At 51.0% G+C, this 16,267-nt stretch overlaps 2 protein-coding genes and 1 non-coding gene across 3 annotated transcripts; all 3 read right to left on the reverse strand.

The window, feature by feature from the left end:
• Positions 1 to 3,266: 3,266 nt before the first annotated feature.
• On the reverse strand, positions 3,267 to 3,338 carry TGME49_250860. The gene has a single exon. It is a non-coding gene; the product is annotated as a tRNA-Asp (tRNA).
• A 699-nt stretch (positions 3,339 to 4,037) lies between these two features.
• On the reverse strand, positions 4,038 to 9,521 carry TGME49_250870 (DHHC zinc finger domain-containing protein). The gene is made up of 5 exons (XM_002367327.2): positions 8,191 to 9,521; positions 7,334 to 7,585; positions 6,686 to 6,856; positions 6,474 to 6,552; positions 4,038 to 6,061 (listed from the first exon to the last, which is right to left on the reverse strand). The coding sequence occupies exons 1-5, from the start codon at positions 8,668 to 8,670 to the stop codon at positions 5,958 to 5,960; spliced, it is 1,086 nt and encodes a 361-aa protein (XP_002367368.1). The 5' UTR covers positions 8,671 to 9,521; the 3' UTR covers positions 4,038 to 5,957.
• Positions 9,522 to 9,696: 175 nt separating this feature from the next.
• Positions 9,697 to 15,731, reverse strand: TGME49_250880 (kinase, pfkB family protein). Its single transcript, XM_002367328.2, has 5 exons — positions 14,793 to 15,731; positions 14,378 to 14,456; positions 13,571 to 13,767; positions 12,636 to 12,976; positions 9,697 to 12,099 (listed from the first exon to the last, which is right to left on the reverse strand). Exons 1-5 carry the CDS (start codon positions 15,348 to 15,350, stop codon positions 11,877 to 11,879), a joined length of 1,398 nt encoding a protein of 465 aa, XP_002367369.1. The 5' UTR covers positions 15,351 to 15,731; the 3' UTR covers positions 9,697 to 11,876.
• Between the last annotated feature and the right edge of the window lie 536 nt (positions 15,732 to 16,267).

Genomic DNA, 16,267 nt, shown 5'->3' on the forward strand with positions numbered 1-16,267 from the left:
AGGCAAGCGTCAAACCGCCCTGTGCAATGAGGCGACTCAGATGAAAGACGCAACGCTCTTCAGGCTTCTCAGAAGAAAAGCGCCGTCGAGGAAACCCCAGGAAGGCACTGCCAGAATATGCAACCACAGACGCACACACAGTTCAGAATTGGGACTGGGTGATCCCGGTGGGAGGGCGGCGGGAGGGGGGATCAGAGAAACAGTGAGTTCAGGTGGAAGACATATGGCTTGTCGAATACGAAGAAAAGGCAGAGTGTGTCGAAAGACGACGGGAAGCACTGTCGCATACGTGTCGAATCCGCAATACGGAGCGTCGTCAGCACTCTTTCGCGACCTTGGAGAAAGCTGGTAGCATCAACTTGGATGCAGACCCGCTGGTAAGGAAGAGAATCGAAAGTGTCACCTGGTCTTCTTATGTGCATCCCGCCTGCTTCCCGCACCGCTGGCTACACAGGCGGGGGGGTCGCACCTTCGAGTTGTTAAATGTAAGCTCTCGCGAAGAGACGCGAGGCAACTCAAAACTGCGAAAAACCACTTGTTAGACACACAACAGCAGACAAACTCCGCTGGAATGACGCGGCGCACATAAGGCCTCGAAACCCGAGAGCCGAAAAGGGAACGCACGAGGCAACGAAAGACGGTGGAGCGTACCGACACCTGAACTCAGACATCAACAAACTCGAAGAATTCAACTCAACTGAACTGTACCCAGGGGCGTGAAGCCGAATGCGGTCCAGGAACGCGATCGTTGTCGACCCGAGGAAAAGGTGACCCGACTGGGAGCGTTGGATTTTCCTAGAAACTAAACAAGCTATAGCTAAAGGAGTTTCCGAAGGACCGTCGCTCGCTTCGTGGGGACGGGGGGAGAGATAGTCCACTGCTCTTTTCCGAGGACTAAAAATGGCGCTTCGTCGAGGGCAGGGGGACCCCTGCGCTCTGCGTGCTGTGAGACCTGTCTCTGAGAAGAGGAGAGGCCGGAAGATCTGAGAGCGTCGGGAAGACAAAAAATCTTTGCGACTAGAGCAACGAAGCTCGCTTCACGCCCCTCTTTCGAAGGGGAAAACGGGCACAAAGACACCAGGACAGACGCTGCCGCAGTCGTCAGGTTGCTGTACGAGTCCCGCAGGCGAATTCTGCGAGACGGTACATAGACAACGTGTCAGAGCTCGACGCAGAGACCAGTTGCTTGCCTTCACCTACCGGAGGAGGAAACGTCCAGACAAGAGCAGGACGGACTGAGAGGAAAACGAGAGCAAGTTCTGAGTAAGGAAGCCATCGGAGCGTAGAAGAGCGAGAGGGAAAGTATCGACAAGGCAGGAGGCGAGACTCGCGGAGACTGGGGGGGGAGATAGAGAGGATGCAAACAGAGGAACTGTGGAACAAGGGGATTATGTTGCTCCATTTTTCCGGAAAAAAGGGAAAGGCCACTGTTACACGTTCTTGTTCTTGACAACCCGCCTACGACGAAAACGGGGCGCGGACAACTGTCTCCTCTCGGCCCTCCGGCGGGGCTGTTTTCCCCCAAAGACACAGAGAAACGTCCCCTGCGGACCGGAGATACCACGTGCCCGCCGAGCAGGACAACGTATAGACAACTAAAAACAAAAAAGGTACAAAAGCACCGCTGAAAACGCGCAGCAGACCAAATTGCAGTTGGCGGACCGCGCGAAGAGAGGAGAGGCAGAAAAATTCGGCAAAGGCAGAAATCGTGTTCCTTGGACACTGAAAAAGTGTAGACACTTCGCTGGGGCTGTTGCTGGAGACTGGAAAATGAGAACATAAACAAGGAAAAACGACAAACACGAAAACACAACAGGCACGCGAAGACTGCAACCGCGAGAAGCCAGGTGAAAGCCGCAGCGCCCGATATACACTCGACGCTCTAGCGCACAAAAACCGATCACGTCAGGTCTGCTACCGAAGCAAATCTATGCAAACAGGGACATCTCCACACGGACACAGACCACAATTCACAAACTGTATTGCAAGCGCCTCCCCCATTGGGGTAAGTGGGCGCTTACCCAACACCGGATCGGCTTGCAAGAGAGAAAACGGGGGCAAAGCCACGCCTTTGTTTTTTGGGACGTTCGGCGTTTGCGAGGAACAGGCGGCCGCGCTCGAACGAGTAAGAAAAGTACAAACAGACACAACTGGGGCGTTCACACTTACAATGACTTCACAAATGAGAAAGACTCCTGGATTCGCGACCCGGCTTCTTTTGGCAGAAGCGAAGTTACTCAACAGGCAAACACCGTTGGGCTCTGGCCCCGCGCTCTGTGCAACACCGAGTTGCCAGGGTGAGGCGGGTGGACTGAACCGGTAAGCTTTCTGTGCCCTTGATTCCTAGAATTGGTTTCTGTAGAGACGCGAGAAAATACCATATTTCCGTGTCGCGACAGTGTCTTCCTCATTGAAACTGAACGGGTTCGTAGCACTGTCCCCAGGTTCTTAGAGACCAGAGTACGCTGCTCTGCGCGCATGGTGACGGTATTGCGCAATTTTTTTTTCATACAACGACCGAGGGCGGAAAGAGCTCGTCTGCGTATCTGCGGTAGAGAGATTCAGCAAAGAAGCTGGGGAAAATCACCCATTGCATAGCTCCGTCACACAAAACAAAAGCGCAGTTTCAGAATACACCGAATAGTTACACTCCACGTGGTGAAACAGGGATCATTCATATCATACGCATTGGTACATTTGGATCTTTGTACGGATTGTGCGATCATGATGCACAGAGCTCACGTGACAGTGTTTGCGGGTTTCATCTTCTTTACAAATTTGTTTCGTCAATACCGTTCAGTTTTCGGTGTAGTTGACAAGTGGCTTGCTCGGGGTATCAGTTTTGCATATTTATGCTTTGTGTATCTGCGCTTCCAACTGTTCTACGCTGCTGCCGGCCACCGCATTTTAGGGCATGTCGAGTGTGTATCGCCGCGAGGCGTCTGAGGGGTTTTGTTCGAGAAAAATACCAAAATTCCTACATGGGGCAAAAAAAAGAACTCGTCAATCAATTTTATCGGGAGGTCATTTGATTCCGTGGGCTGCTCGTTTACCAGATTACTTCGGTATTTTAGCGCAGATGACATGTGCGGGGAGACGTGGTAAGGGGAGGGCAGGTCCTTGAGACATTAAAACGACCAATGACAATGCTTTTGAACAAAATTCACCCTGTAGAAGTGCAAGCCGCGATTTGAAGCGATGTGTCGCAAATAAAATTTTGGACTATTCAAACAGAAGCAACGCGAACGAATAAAGAGGGAAACATACTCCGAGACCGGGAATTGAACCCGGGTCTTCCGCGTGACAGGCGGAAATACTAGCCACTATACTATCTCGGACGTTTGTTCTTTCGTTTCACCATCTCTCCCTTATTGTTTCATTTGTCGGTTCCCATCTTCCATGGCACTAATTTTCACAGTGCACTCTTCTGGGCGTCTCTCTCCTCGCTAAAACCCTTGGATAAGTGAGTTGAATCTTCAGGCACGGGAGCGGTTGACCCAGGGAGGAAGATATGGAAGTGTCACAGCTCGTATGTGTTCCCGTTGGCTTCGCTTTCCCTTGTTTGCAAAAAGTCACTCCCGAAGTGACTCGCAGAAACTAGTGGTCAGACAAATGCGCGTGTGGCATGTTGATGAATCTGACCGAGAAGCTTCATGACAACTGGGCCGCGTTGAGGAAGGCTGGAAACATATTAAGTGGAAAGGTTCTCCGCTGCCGACGCGAGTTGAGGGGCTACCTGGTAACCAGCTGGCTGAGTAGCGCCAAAACGGCGTATTGGAGCTATGGTCACATCTCAGCGATAGGATTTGAGAGCTTAATGGAGTCCCGGAAGCCTAGCTTCCTGGACAGTCACATTGGTATGAAGTAACTGCCTGCTGGAAGACTGACGGTTCGAGCACAACAGAACGTCAAAAAGCGATAATCGCTGCAGCCTACATCAACCGGGTGCCTGAACCAGACCAAGAATTACAATGGAGAATCAGTGGAACTCTGTTACATGTTGAAAAGAAAGACAAGAATCTCTTGAAACTCCTGAAACGCCAACCTCACTTCCTACAGTGTTGCCAGCGGTGAAAACACGTTCCTAGCGATAAGCTTCAGCACTTAAGCTAGAGCCCCCCAAAGTATCGTAACAGACGGGACAGACGAGCTCATGCATGTTATGCATACACTCCTATCGAAGCGGGTTGTTTAATGGACAAAAATACATGCAGATCTTCGTGACAGCGTGCGAACACATTGATTTTGCCAGGTCTGCGCTTTCATTCCGTTGGATGGTACCTCTGGTATTCCCCTTTCTTTTAGCTCTCTTGATTTCAATGAAAGGAGCTAAACAATAGATTATTTTTGTTTCCATGCTCTCTAGTCAGTAAACATTAAAAAAACTCCAGCGTAAAGTTAAGACGTGATTCAGCGCACTATGAGCGGCATTGTTAGTGCCTACGGCTTCCAAGTAAACATGAAAATACTGGTAGTTCTTCGGCGGTTCGTGTTTCGTGACTGGAGCACTTCCTCACCCAGCAAGCCAGCAACTCGTGAAGGTGACGGATGGAAGCTGGCCGATTCGTTTATGCTGCATGAACAACTTTTCACACCGTAGAAGGAAACTTGCCGGAAACAGTAGCGGCGTGAATGTGGTTCCTCAGCGTGAGTTGGTTCGGTACCCGGCTGTGTTTGGAATCAGCAGCGTCAAGATCGGAATCCTAGTCGGCAATCCGCTTTCTGTTCTTGTTTCACTTCTCTTTTCCAAAGAAATCGTTGAAATCCGGCAGGTTTGCAAGACATTGCCGGATCCGAACCTCTTCCAACGTCGGTCTGCTTTCTTTAAAAAAGAAAACCTTTTGCGAGAGTCATACGTTCTCTTGGCCGCAAGCGTTAGTATATCTACAGTGCTGTTTCTTTAAAAATGATAGCACAACAACACATGATATGCATCCTTTATTTTCTGAAGAACTTCATTATGACTCCGCAAGGTGGGGAATGGGCGACAACCTGCGCCGAACCGTTGGGAGCGCAGGTACCTCGTGCCAAATGAGCATTTCAGATTTTCAAAAGAATCGAAAGAAGCCACGCAGTCACGCCTCGCCGAACGGGAACTCCCAAGCGCTCAAGACTAATTCTGAGGCACTACGTTGGCTCGCGAGCACCCCCAGAAAATCACTTGCATCCGCCGCTTCTATTCACAACCATAAAGCCATCCACAGATTTTCCACATCAAAAAGGAGGAGATGTGAGACACCAATGATCTTCTGGTCTCTCTTTCAAGTTGCACACCCGACCATTTTGTTCCGTTGAACTTTTAGGGTCGACGGCATGAGAAATACATGTGGTGAAAATTTACGTCACCGCGTTACCCCCCGCACGTGCAGTTTTTGCAAGCCACCTAGAATGATGGTACAGAGACTGTGAAAATATCGATGTTTTTCTCTTCACCTGCTTCCTCTTTTTGCTCAGGAATCTGCGCAAGTGAACTCTCTTCCACTACCCGACGCACTCGCCCTTGTCTCACGTTCCCTCCAAGTGTTTTCTTTTCATACGCTGTCCTAAAAAGTGTAGTCTGCACGACTGCATCAGCACGCAGTGATGAACGATCCCACAGAAACAGATATTTCCTTCCTCATGTAAACCCCCTCTCTCCACCCACCCGATGTGGCGCTCTGCGCAGTGAACAATCTCACAAATAACTCAACGTTCTCTCGCCGGCATCGATGCTTACGCAGAGGCAGGAGAAGTTCGAGACATCTGTAAACATTCGAGTTTCTATGTGATCTCTGCGTGTTGATTCGGATTCGTTCACCCGCAGTGTTGCGGCTCAACCAAAGAACTGGGATCCAGGAGACTTGAGGAATTTTACTCTTGTTCCTTCAGCTGGAAGGTCTTGAGGAAAACACGTCTATTTAGGAATCAGAAAGGATCTGTTTGCTCCGCCTAAGCTTCTCGTTTCGCATTTGATTTTTTCACAACTCTTTGCCTACGTCGGCGCCGATCGCCCTGTCCTGTGATATGGCGGATCCGAAGCGGCGCTGAGGGATGAAGTGCATCCCGTTCCCACGGCGATTGTCTGAAAGCAGAAGCTCACACCAAAAATAAAACGTTTTTTTTCTCCTAGGGCTTACTTGATAAGGAAGCGAATACCATGAGCAGAGCAGTTGTTTCAAGCCTCGATACATGCAGAAATCACTGCATGTGGCTTGCGCCAGTGACAGCATGCTGATATATCTACACTTGCAAAAATCTGCGTTTGGACAACCCCAGCAGTCTCTAAAATGTCGTTTACATTACAGGGAGTTTTTATCCGATGTGCAGGTGGGAACTATAACTGATGATACTCGCCACAAAACGCAGAATCAGAGTTCTACGCGTGCGACAGCCAGCTTGCTCGCAGGGGAGAAAATATCACCCAGAAACGACATCATTCGTTTGTCCGCGTTCCTCCGTCCACCCCACGAGTGCCCTTTCATGCTCCTTCTTACCAACAGGCAGAAACCAGAGAAGCGGATTATATCCGAAGGCGTCATTGAAGTTGATCCACGCCCCGCGGTTCCACATCGACTGCAGAAAAGCAGACAGAACAGCACGTACGTAGCGATGCACGCTGCTTTCTTCCGCTACCATCTGCGGGCACCGTGTACTTTCCTAGACTGGCAGAAAGGCCGAAAGTTCAACTCCCGGCCGTTTAACTCACCTGCTGCTCCGCCGCATACGGGTGTCGGAACTGCTTCTCGCAGAACTCAATTGTCGTCATTCCCTTCACCATGAGGTACAAGTGGAAACCGAGGAAACCCGTGACGACGATGCCGAGGAAGATGTCCAGAGTCTCTCCGAACAGGAGGCAGAACAAGACGCCAAAGGTTTCCTGCCCATGTAACGGACCCCACAGATCCCGAAAACAGTAGCTGCTTGCAACCACAGTCGTCTGTTGTCTCGGTCTTCATCCCAAGCGTTACTTTGTTCCAGTCAACCACCGTATACATATACGTCCTTGATTATGTATGTTCACATATGTGTTGCTATTTATGCTCACGAATGCGTACAAACATGTTCTTTTCAAGAGACACCCATGTGTCTCCAGAAGAAGCACGCACATGCACTGAAACGGCCGTCTCGCTGTGCACCTCGTGAGAGGATGTCGAACGTATGTTTCCGCGGACAGAAATCGTGTGCAGGCCTAAGCCTTTTGTCCCCTCCCCCCCCCTCCCCATGGTGTGTGTCCGGTTTCTGTCAGCAGACTGCGAACCCGAGAGAGAAACGTCCTCTGCGGACCTACGCAGAAGAAAAGCTGTCGCCCGTTGCCTGTTGCCCAGAGGTCCTCTCGGCGGGGCAATGAACTTACAGAGGGAGAGTTGACAGCTCGCGCCACAGATTCGAACATGGTGGCGGCGACGTAAATGGAGAGAACAGACGAGTAGATGATGGAGAGCATGAAATACTTGTGGTTTCCCCATCCGACGCAATTGTCAATCCACGGACAATGGTGATCCATCTTCAAGACGCACGTTCTGCACACTCGGCAGTGGTGCGTCCGATCTGGTTTGTAGTGCAGACACCATTTGCATTCGCGGCGCTCGCCGGTGCGCTTCACCTCCTGGTCATTTCCGCGCATGCGACAGAGAAAAACAGCAAGCGTGGAACATGCGAGAGAAAAACCAACGAAAGAGAAAGAGAAGAACAGGAAGGAAGTGTCCGCACAGGTTCGTAAACAACGCCTTTGACACCCTGCATCTAAATGTTTAAACATGATTGAACGTGTATCGGTACCTACGCATATATATATATATAGACATATATATAAACATATACACATGAATGTGTCTGTATATATATATATATATATATATATATATATATATGCACGTGCATGTCGTATGTCAGGCTTTTTGCATGCACTATGTGAGGTGTTTGAGCGCAATGCAGGTGTGGAAGGAAATCCCCCAGGAACTGATTTCCGCGGGCACAATTCCACGCTGCGTACGGCCTGACACCTGATTTTATCAAGTGCGTGAACAGTCCCGACCCACTGCTGTGAAGTCTATTTGTCGTATGAGGGAGGCGCGCGCATTTAAGACGAGTCTTTTCACACGCTGCTGAACAACATGTACGTCGTAGGATATGGAGATCCATTATTTTCAGTCGTCTTCAGCAGTTCCATGGGGTATGGGATGACCTCGAGACTTTGACCGCGACGCTTACCGCAGGTTGATGCAGGAGCACGCGTTCTTCTTCCTCTGCAGAGAGGTCAGGGACGCCTCCAGGCGAGACGAAGACAGCCAGGCAGAAGGAAGAAAGTTGGAGAGTGAGGAGAACGAGGAGCGCTGAGAGTTCCCCGATGCCGCGAGCAAACGCCTCGCTGTCTCCGCCGCATTCAGGATCCCCTTGTGGGCAGGGGACGAGTCCAAGCAGAGGCAGAATGTGGAGCGTGACGTAGATCAGGACAATGCAGCTCACCAGAGAGAGGACGAACAGCACTGGCAGCGTCCGCAAGAACTTCCCTCGCGAGGTGTTGCTGGGCGCAGCATACCGGACCGCTGTGTGAGCATGCAGGCTCGTGCCCTTTTCGCGATCAGCGCTAAAACCTCCCTCGTCCGCAGGAGACACCTGTCCAGAGACACTTCGACCCGCAGGGGCCGACAGCCCCGCTACGGACCCGTCCAAATGGGGGAGGTTAGCCATCTTGGAGAGACGGAAAAATGAGACAGCTGGTGCAGAGAAAGCAAGACAGAGAGATGGCGGATGGAATGCGAACTGAGAAGGGAAGAGGAGAAATACTTTGTCGGAGCTGGCAGCGGAGACACGAGAAAAGCAACGCGGAATTCGAATTCGGGAGTAAAGCACGGCGACAAGCAACCTAGGAACTAGAGAAGGGAGAGAGAGCGTCAGTTGCTTCTCGCAAAACAGAAGCCGTACAAGACGTGAGGGTTGCAAAGTCTCTAACGGGAGACGCGTCTGATGCACATCGGCCTCTGTTAACTGCTAAGACGCATGAGGAAGTCTTGCAGTGTATAATCCGTGTCCAGTGCAGGAGCACGTAAACAGCAGCTGCATTGCGGCGCCCCAGAGGCAGGAAAGTCCTTGGCAAGCAGTGGTCAGGCCTCCAATTTCAAATGGAAGGTGGCCAGCAAACTGCCGAGAGATGTTCTTAGCCCAGCTCACGGGCGACTCACTTCTCGTCTCGTTCCATGAGGCGGAAGGGAGGAGTGTGCGAGGCACCGTGGAGAAAGCAGGACCCGCGAGAAAAGGACAGGCAGCGACAGCGAAGAGAGACAAGGAACCTAGAGCCTGCTTCTGGGGAAGACGAAGCGACAAAGAAGGAGACTTCACGCCGAGAACAAAAAAGACGTCCTTTGTAGGCATGCGCTGGCTCTGAGGAAGGTAGCGCGAGCTCTGTCGAGAGGGAACGGGAGAGCTGGAGGGAAGCACCCAGGACCGCGAAGAGCGGGAAATTCTTCGCAGGGAAGAAAACAGAGAACAAAGATGCGGAAGAACATCAAAAATCGAAGAAGAAACGAAGAAAAGGGGCGCTCGCTAGCGGTAAAATTTTTCTCTCAACTCGCCTAGCCACTTACGGGCGTCGCCCCGCGCGCGTCCGCCGATCTCGCAGTGGATAAACTGCGACCTCAGCAAAGATCCTTGTAGTCAGTCGACAGCCCCATCCGTTTATGCCCTCAAATTTCAACCTCTCGATTTAGACGTGATCTTCTACCTTCGCACAGAGATTGGACACGCTTGCACACTTCCAGAAAGGCAGGGAATGCAGCGGAACCGGGAAGAAGGGGTGAAAAAGTGTCGAGCGTCTCTCACTGTACACATGGTTTAACGATTGCTAGAACGGTACCGCACACAGAAACTGAAGGATGTCGCGACCGTTCACTTTTCTGCACGTGTGTCTCTTCTATACAAGATGTTGCGTTTCTCTCGAGTCAAGACAATGTAAGATTGCCTTTGTTCTCGTCGCCTTCCCTCCTCGTATACTCCGGAAAACGAGACGGCAATAACTGGTTTATCGTGTCCTTCAATGCTGTCCCGAGGCACTATATTCCTGGGGAAGTTGCAGAGGTTGCTCTGCGAGACAAGTGCAGATGTGCAACAATATCTTGGTATGTGTATACTCCGTCGGCAAATGTTGGGTTTTCAAATATACGCTGGGCACTTTTAACATCCCGGGATATACGAGAAAGTACCATTCCGGTACGATAGCAGTAGATAGCTGTGATGTTGATGATGTTATGGAGAGTAAGAAACGCAAGCAACTCGCGGGGCACCGACAAATGCGCCCGACAGTGTTTCCTGAAGGTGTTGTCTGCTAATCCAAGCAAGAGACCTGGCACACATGCGCGCAGATTCTTGCTCCTCTGTCGATATCTTGGCCTCCAGAAACGCCGGGATCTCGAACTGACACGTTCGGAATTCCAGATGAGTTGAGTGTTGTTGCACAGTTTTCGTGGCATACTGATTGTCAGGCTTCTTGTCTACTCTGCCTGCCACTGCGTAGCATCAGTCGTAGCCTTCCGCCTTGTCAGTCTCGTTGATGCAGTCGAAACAAGAATCCTATCCATAGAGGGTGCACGCCCCAGGCCCGACACATATCTGTGATTCGATTTGAGGGGGGTGTTGTAACAGTTGCAACAACACCTTGTTTTAAATCGTTCGATTATCGAGTACTGTGCGGAATGTCGCCAGCAGACCTCGCTTATTTGTTCGTAGGTCTAGGAACGTAGAGGACAATGACTGACAGGCTCATGAGGTCACTGGTGTGGAAGATGGAAGAATGGAAACAATCGTGAACGTTCTTACAACTTGCTAGGAGTCGAAAAGCAACCATGTTCTAGTCTCTCGTTCCACCCCTTGGAAACGCTGTGGATTCAATAGTGCGGACGTAGCGAAAGAAGGCAAGATACATGGATGTATATTCGAGAGGCTCCTAGACTCCACGAAAACAGTTATACAGAGCAGTGCTGCCTATAAACGAACACGGTGCGCATAGGAAGACACACGCATCGTGCACATACATGCAAATATATATCCAGACATACCAGCGCGTCTCCAGCGTCGTCAAACTGAGGTACACATGTTAGAGGTTCTTGGTTTGTTTGAGCAGAAGTTGAACCGACCGAAAGGGCCTTGTGATGAAAATATTTGAACATACATATTTATATGCATGAAGCGAGAAAATGGTGCCTTTGTGTATGTGCCTGTCGTTTTTGTTTCAGATGAGCGGCGATTGCTGGTGTCAGACATCCCAGCTGCGTTTCGTATATGCTTCGTTGTGTGGAAATTTCTAAGTCTTTCGTTTCGTTTTCGGTGTCTCTCGGCCGGCGGCAATCGTGCGTGGCTGTTTGTCCAGCTGCATGTCTGACGCCATAAAAACCCGCCGTTGACATCTCTGTGCCTCAGTTTTGACCGGAAAAGGAGATTTTGGGACTTTGCTGATCCCGTTGGAGGCCCTTTGGCTGATTGCTCGCGATATCCTGTGGAACTGAATCCGTCATTTGACTTGCCAAACGAGTTCTGCAACGACTATTTTGGCCAATACACGCGGCGTATGGAGCGAAACTGTGGGACTACGTTCCCGTGAATGCACCATTTCACTGCCACACCATTTTGGACCGAACGAACTTCCACCTCAAACACACGGAGACTGCCACACGGTCGCATCACGGCGGAAAGCACTGGGAAACACGACCCTGCAAGGCTAATGTACATGGGTTCGGAAGAGCCAAACGGCGAAACTAAACTGAGGATTTCTGTACAGTTGAGCACAGGGCACACGTTGACGCCTGGCAAAAGACGGCCGTTCAAAGAAGCGAACTTTTTGGACCGTGTGTGGGATTCCCCAATCCCCCCCCTTTCAAGGGTGTACATGCTGCAGATCAACCAGTTCAACACGGAAGTGAAGTGAAGCTGAGACTAAATCCTACATGCTGAATCACATCCTGAGCACAAGCGTTGCCGCACATGATGCACTGTTTCACCGTTTTTCCCTGCGAGAGTGCATAGAGAAAACCGCCGACAAACGCGTCGCCCGCGCCGTTGGTGTCCACAATTTTTTCCGCAGCAACCACCGGGACACCAACTTCGTGGACGACCACAGTTCCGTCGGCTCTGAAGATAAAACACACAGGCAGCTTCATCCATCAAAAACGGTTCCTTCCGCATGCGTGCATAGTGACACCAAATACACTTGCTTCCCACCGAAGTTCTACACTTGCACATACAAATAAGCATTATATCAATGAATGTGAAAGGTGAAGTCTACCGATGCATCCAATGTCCAGATGCATTTCGAACTGCACTTGCCAAAGACGTTTCCACGTACACTGCAAATCTCTCGATGCGCGTGATACGCGCACGAAACCACGATTCAGGTGCGTCGGCGGTTTTCTCGAACATCTGCTTACAGGCTATTTTGCTCATGCAGTTTATCCACATTCCACCCTCGAACTCTTTCGACATTGTCAGAGGCCGAGTACGCTCTGCGTTTCCCTATCTTTTGCAACGGGCTGAAGTGTGACCGAGAAAACCAGGGAAGAGCTACACTGCGGACCGTCGGAAGTTCAGCAAAGCTCCCCAACCGAAACAGACGTGACGCTCGACAACACACAAATTTTTTGTGAACCTGCGCGTTCTGTTTTACGTACGTTTGCTCAGCAGCAATGACGGGGTTGTGACCCCGTGTCATGACAACGAGCTTCGTCGCGCCCGTGTTCTGACCGGCAGTGAGCAGACGCAAGGCGCCCGTGCACACTTCCACTGCGTGTTCTTTGTTCGCAGTGGACAGCGCCGTCTTCTCAGCAGCCACGAGATTGTGAACTTTCGCCAAATGCGCGAACTCCTCTTCGTTTCCAAAGAGAATGTTCGTATGGAGAAGCAAAGACTGCATCGCGTCCTTGTACAGCTCAACGCAGAACGGAGCCGACAAGTTCAGCGTAAAGATGGCGTTCGGTATGCCATGAGCATACCCCGCTACCTCAAGCGCGTTCTGTGTGCACAGAAAAACCAAAAAGTCGCAGCTGGGGAACTTGACACGAGGAGTGGCCAGACACTCCACACATAAAGGGTGCACCGAAGCGCGTGGCGACATGCGCAAAACAAAGAGTAGAAGCTGACGGAAAAGGTGAGAAGAAACCTGTGTTGCCAGGGTCTGCAAAACTGCGGCAACAATACACAACCACCAGCATTCTCATACACGCACATCTTTCGCCGCTATTTCCATCCTCAGTGGTCCAGAGGCACGAATAGTCACAAAGTCGATCTTTCTAATATGTCTATCTGACCATTCACCTATATCTACCACCCTATCATTCGTTCTGTCTATCTCTATGTCTACATATTTGCTTCTCTTCTTCGAGGTCGCTACCTGTTTCCCTTCGTGCTAATACGTCGTTTCAGGTGTGCACCAGAATGCTTGCACACACATCCGCATATAAATATACATATATATATATATATGTATATATTCATACATATAAATACATATGCGTAGGGGCTATGCCGATATTTGCATACCACTTTGTTTGCCTAAAACTGTCAAGAGTGGGGTCTTGAGTCGCGCCGCCCCTCCTGCACTCCCTACCTTAGGGGTCGCAGTAAGTGTGTAGGCGGTGGCATAAAAGATGAGCGCTCCGGAAGCGAAGGTAGTCCAGTCCTCAGGCAGTCGGAAGGAACCGCATGCGCCGAGATGCGTGCAGAGCGTCCGTTCTTTCTCGTTGATCAACACGGCACACACTCCGGTGCTCTGACCTGGAGCGACCATGAAGCGAGTGGCGAGGCCTGCAGGGCGCGCGAAAATAAAAGACACGAAACCGCGCTTTTTGGCACTTCGAATCGACCACGGGTCTGCCTTCTGCGACTGCAAGCTGGGCCGACTGTGAGTCTGGAACGATACAGCACTGAGACAGAACAGGTACACGTAGGTGTGCACAGCTCTTTGCCTCGGGAGCAGATAACAAGCAGTGAACTACTCGTCTGCATCTTGACGACCTCTGTTTGCGGGGTCCCAGAACCAGAGAAGCCATGCTTTTGCATCGACTGGCACTGGATAGCAAGCTCAATACGAATTAACTGACTTTCGGAATACAACATCGGCAGACTGCTTCAAAACTCGGTGCCCATCCGAACGTCGCCAATCAGTTGCTTCGCCTCAACGGTTACAAGCACATGCATACCAGCTTCCGTTATAGATGCTTTCTATACATAAATGGAAACTAAGGAGAAAACAGCTGTAAAGCGGAATGAGGGAGATTATAAGGTCCTCTTTCGCCTTCTTGGGGCAGGTGACTCTTCTGTGGCAAACACATGTTGAGACCGAAGATCCTTTTTGCTGCCGCTCTTCACAGTGAAGGTGCCTCGTCTTCCCTCTTCTTTCCATCGTATCTTTTACCTTCCTTGTCGCAGAGCTCTTTTAGCACCTGGCCACGGGGGTCATCGCCAATGGCTCCCATGTACCCAGCGCTGCCAGGCTAGAGGCAAAAACACACAAACCACAGAAGAAAAATTGAATTGCAAATATGTGCACACTACACATACACCTATAAATATATATATATATAAAGAGAGAGAGGGAGAGACATAGATATAGATACGTATTTATACCAGCATCTGGACACACTACGTAGCTGTGTACACATGGATGTTTGCACCCGGATCTGTACATGTTACAGAAAACTATTTGTACGTGTATGCGGCCAACGCCGACTAGGCCAAGGCGGTATGCCTGCACAAGTCTCTACTGACACGGCTGTGGATGGCTGCGTCTGCGCCGCCAGCGTGCGGCGGCAGCCTGTCAGGCTCTTTACCTTTCTCAAGAGTTTCTGGACGACACGAACAGAGTTGAGTGCACTGCCACCAGGCAGGGAAGTCGGATTGAACTGGTCAAGAGTGGAGTAGATGCGCATTTGTTCCGGAGTCGCGAGAGTCGCGTCTCCCCTCTTGAGGAAGAACTCGTCGAGGAAGGAAGAGGGCACCTCGGCGACGAGGTCCAGAATCGGATTCCCTATCGCGAACACTCTCATGGGGCCCGTCGCCGAGTTGGAGGAATCGACTGCCATTCTGTCTGTCACTGAAGCGGAGGCCGGAGAAAGGAAAGCGAGAGACAAGACCAAGATGAACCCCTGGAGAGCCTTGATGCGGGACCTCTGTAGATGTGGTTCCGCAGGAGCCATGGTCTGACTGACGAGTTGAGAGTGTCGGCGAAAAAACAACGGAAATTCCGATGTACCGTCCTCTGCCCTCCAAAATCTGGAGACCTGTTCTTGATCCTCGACGGTCGGGAAATGCCGCATGGGTTGCCGGGACTGCAGGAAAAAGGCCGTTCGTGATGCACAAGGGATGTTGCCACCGCCGCGACGCTGCATGCGCTTGCTGGCCCCGTTGGATGGGTCTTAGAGGCAAGGGACGTCCTTGGAAGAAGTTCGCCGACTCGCGAAAAAGATGACGAATCTGGTAGTCGGCCGTGAAACCAAGCGGAACGAGCGGAAGAAGACGAAACGCGCGGAGACTTCTGGCACAAAGTCGGGCTCCGTTATGTCCGCATCGCCGCGGATCTGTCTCTCGGCTAAGCTTTGCATCCGACGCCAAGTCGGTTCGGACGCAGAAAACTCCCGTCCTCCCTGTTGTTGTGGGGTGGACGACCCTCGTGGGACACGCACTCCATCGAAGCAACGAAGACAGCTGGTCTATGGCACACGTGAAGCGCGAAAGTTTGGACGCCAGAAAAAAGATACGAACGATTTCTGTGTATCGCTGTCTGAAAATCCGTGAGTTTTCCTACAGAGACGCCTTTGCTCGAGCCGACGAGCCGTTCAGCCGTGTCTCCGACCCGCACATGCACCGCGGGAAGCAGAAGTCGAACGGGAACAAAGCGCGTAGGTAACAGGCTAATTCGGCGGACGAAATCGAAAGATCGGGAGGAAGGGAGGCAGAGAACCATCTGGCAAGCGAGGAAAAAGAGATTCACGAGACTCTGTTGTGCTTCCTTCGTGACAGACAAGAGGATGTGTAACACTGAACCTTGCTGCAGACTTGGACATCACGCAAGACTCGACGCGGCGTGTCTGCACACCCCGTGAGATGCCCATGTTCCACAAAATGCCAAGCAGCTGTATTTTCGAAGCCTCTTATCTTCGTCTCCGAATTCCAGCCAGACGGCCTCCATACAGCCAAGTGAAACACATAGATGGAAAACTAGCATCTCTCCCTAGATCTGTATTGCCACTGGAACAATCGAGTTTCTGAGGTGCCACAGTCATCACAAACCGCAAACAGTACAATA

This window comes from Toxoplasma gondii, chromosome XII, assembly GCF_000006565.2.
Source record: "Toxoplasma gondii ME49 chromosome XII, whole genome shotgun sequence".
Taxonomy (NCBI): domain Eukaryota; phylum Apicomplexa; class Conoidasida; order Eucoccidiorida; family Sarcocystidae; genus Toxoplasma; species Toxoplasma gondii.

Bases quoted from the DNA above. Each gene is read 5' to 3' on its own strand.
- TGME49_250880 (XM_002367328.2), bottom strand. From the start codon at position 15,350: ATGCAGCGTCGCGGCGGTGGCAACATCCCTTGTGCATCACGAACGGCC. The intron at 14,457-14,792 runs GTAAAGAGCCTG...TTTTGCCTCTAG, and splicing joins TCCAGAAACTCTTGAGAAAG to CCTGGCAGCGCTGGGTACAT. The intron at 12,100-12,635 runs GTACGTAAAACA...TTTTATCTTCAG, and splicing joins GTCATTGCTGCTGAGCAAAC to AGCCGACGGAACTGTGGTCG.
- TGME49_250870 (XM_002367327.2), bottom strand. From the start codon at position 8,670: ATGGCTAACCTCCCCCATTTGGACGGGTCCGTAGCGGGGCTGTCGGCC. The intron at 7,586-8,190 runs GTAAGCGTCGCG...GGAAATGACCAG, and splicing joins TGCTCCTGCATCAACCTGCG to GAGGTGAAGCGCACCGGCGA. The intron at 6,062-6,473 runs GTAAGAAGGAGC...TTCTGCTTTCAG, and splicing joins TCTCTGGTTTCTGCCTGTTG to ACAATCGCCGTGGGAACGGG.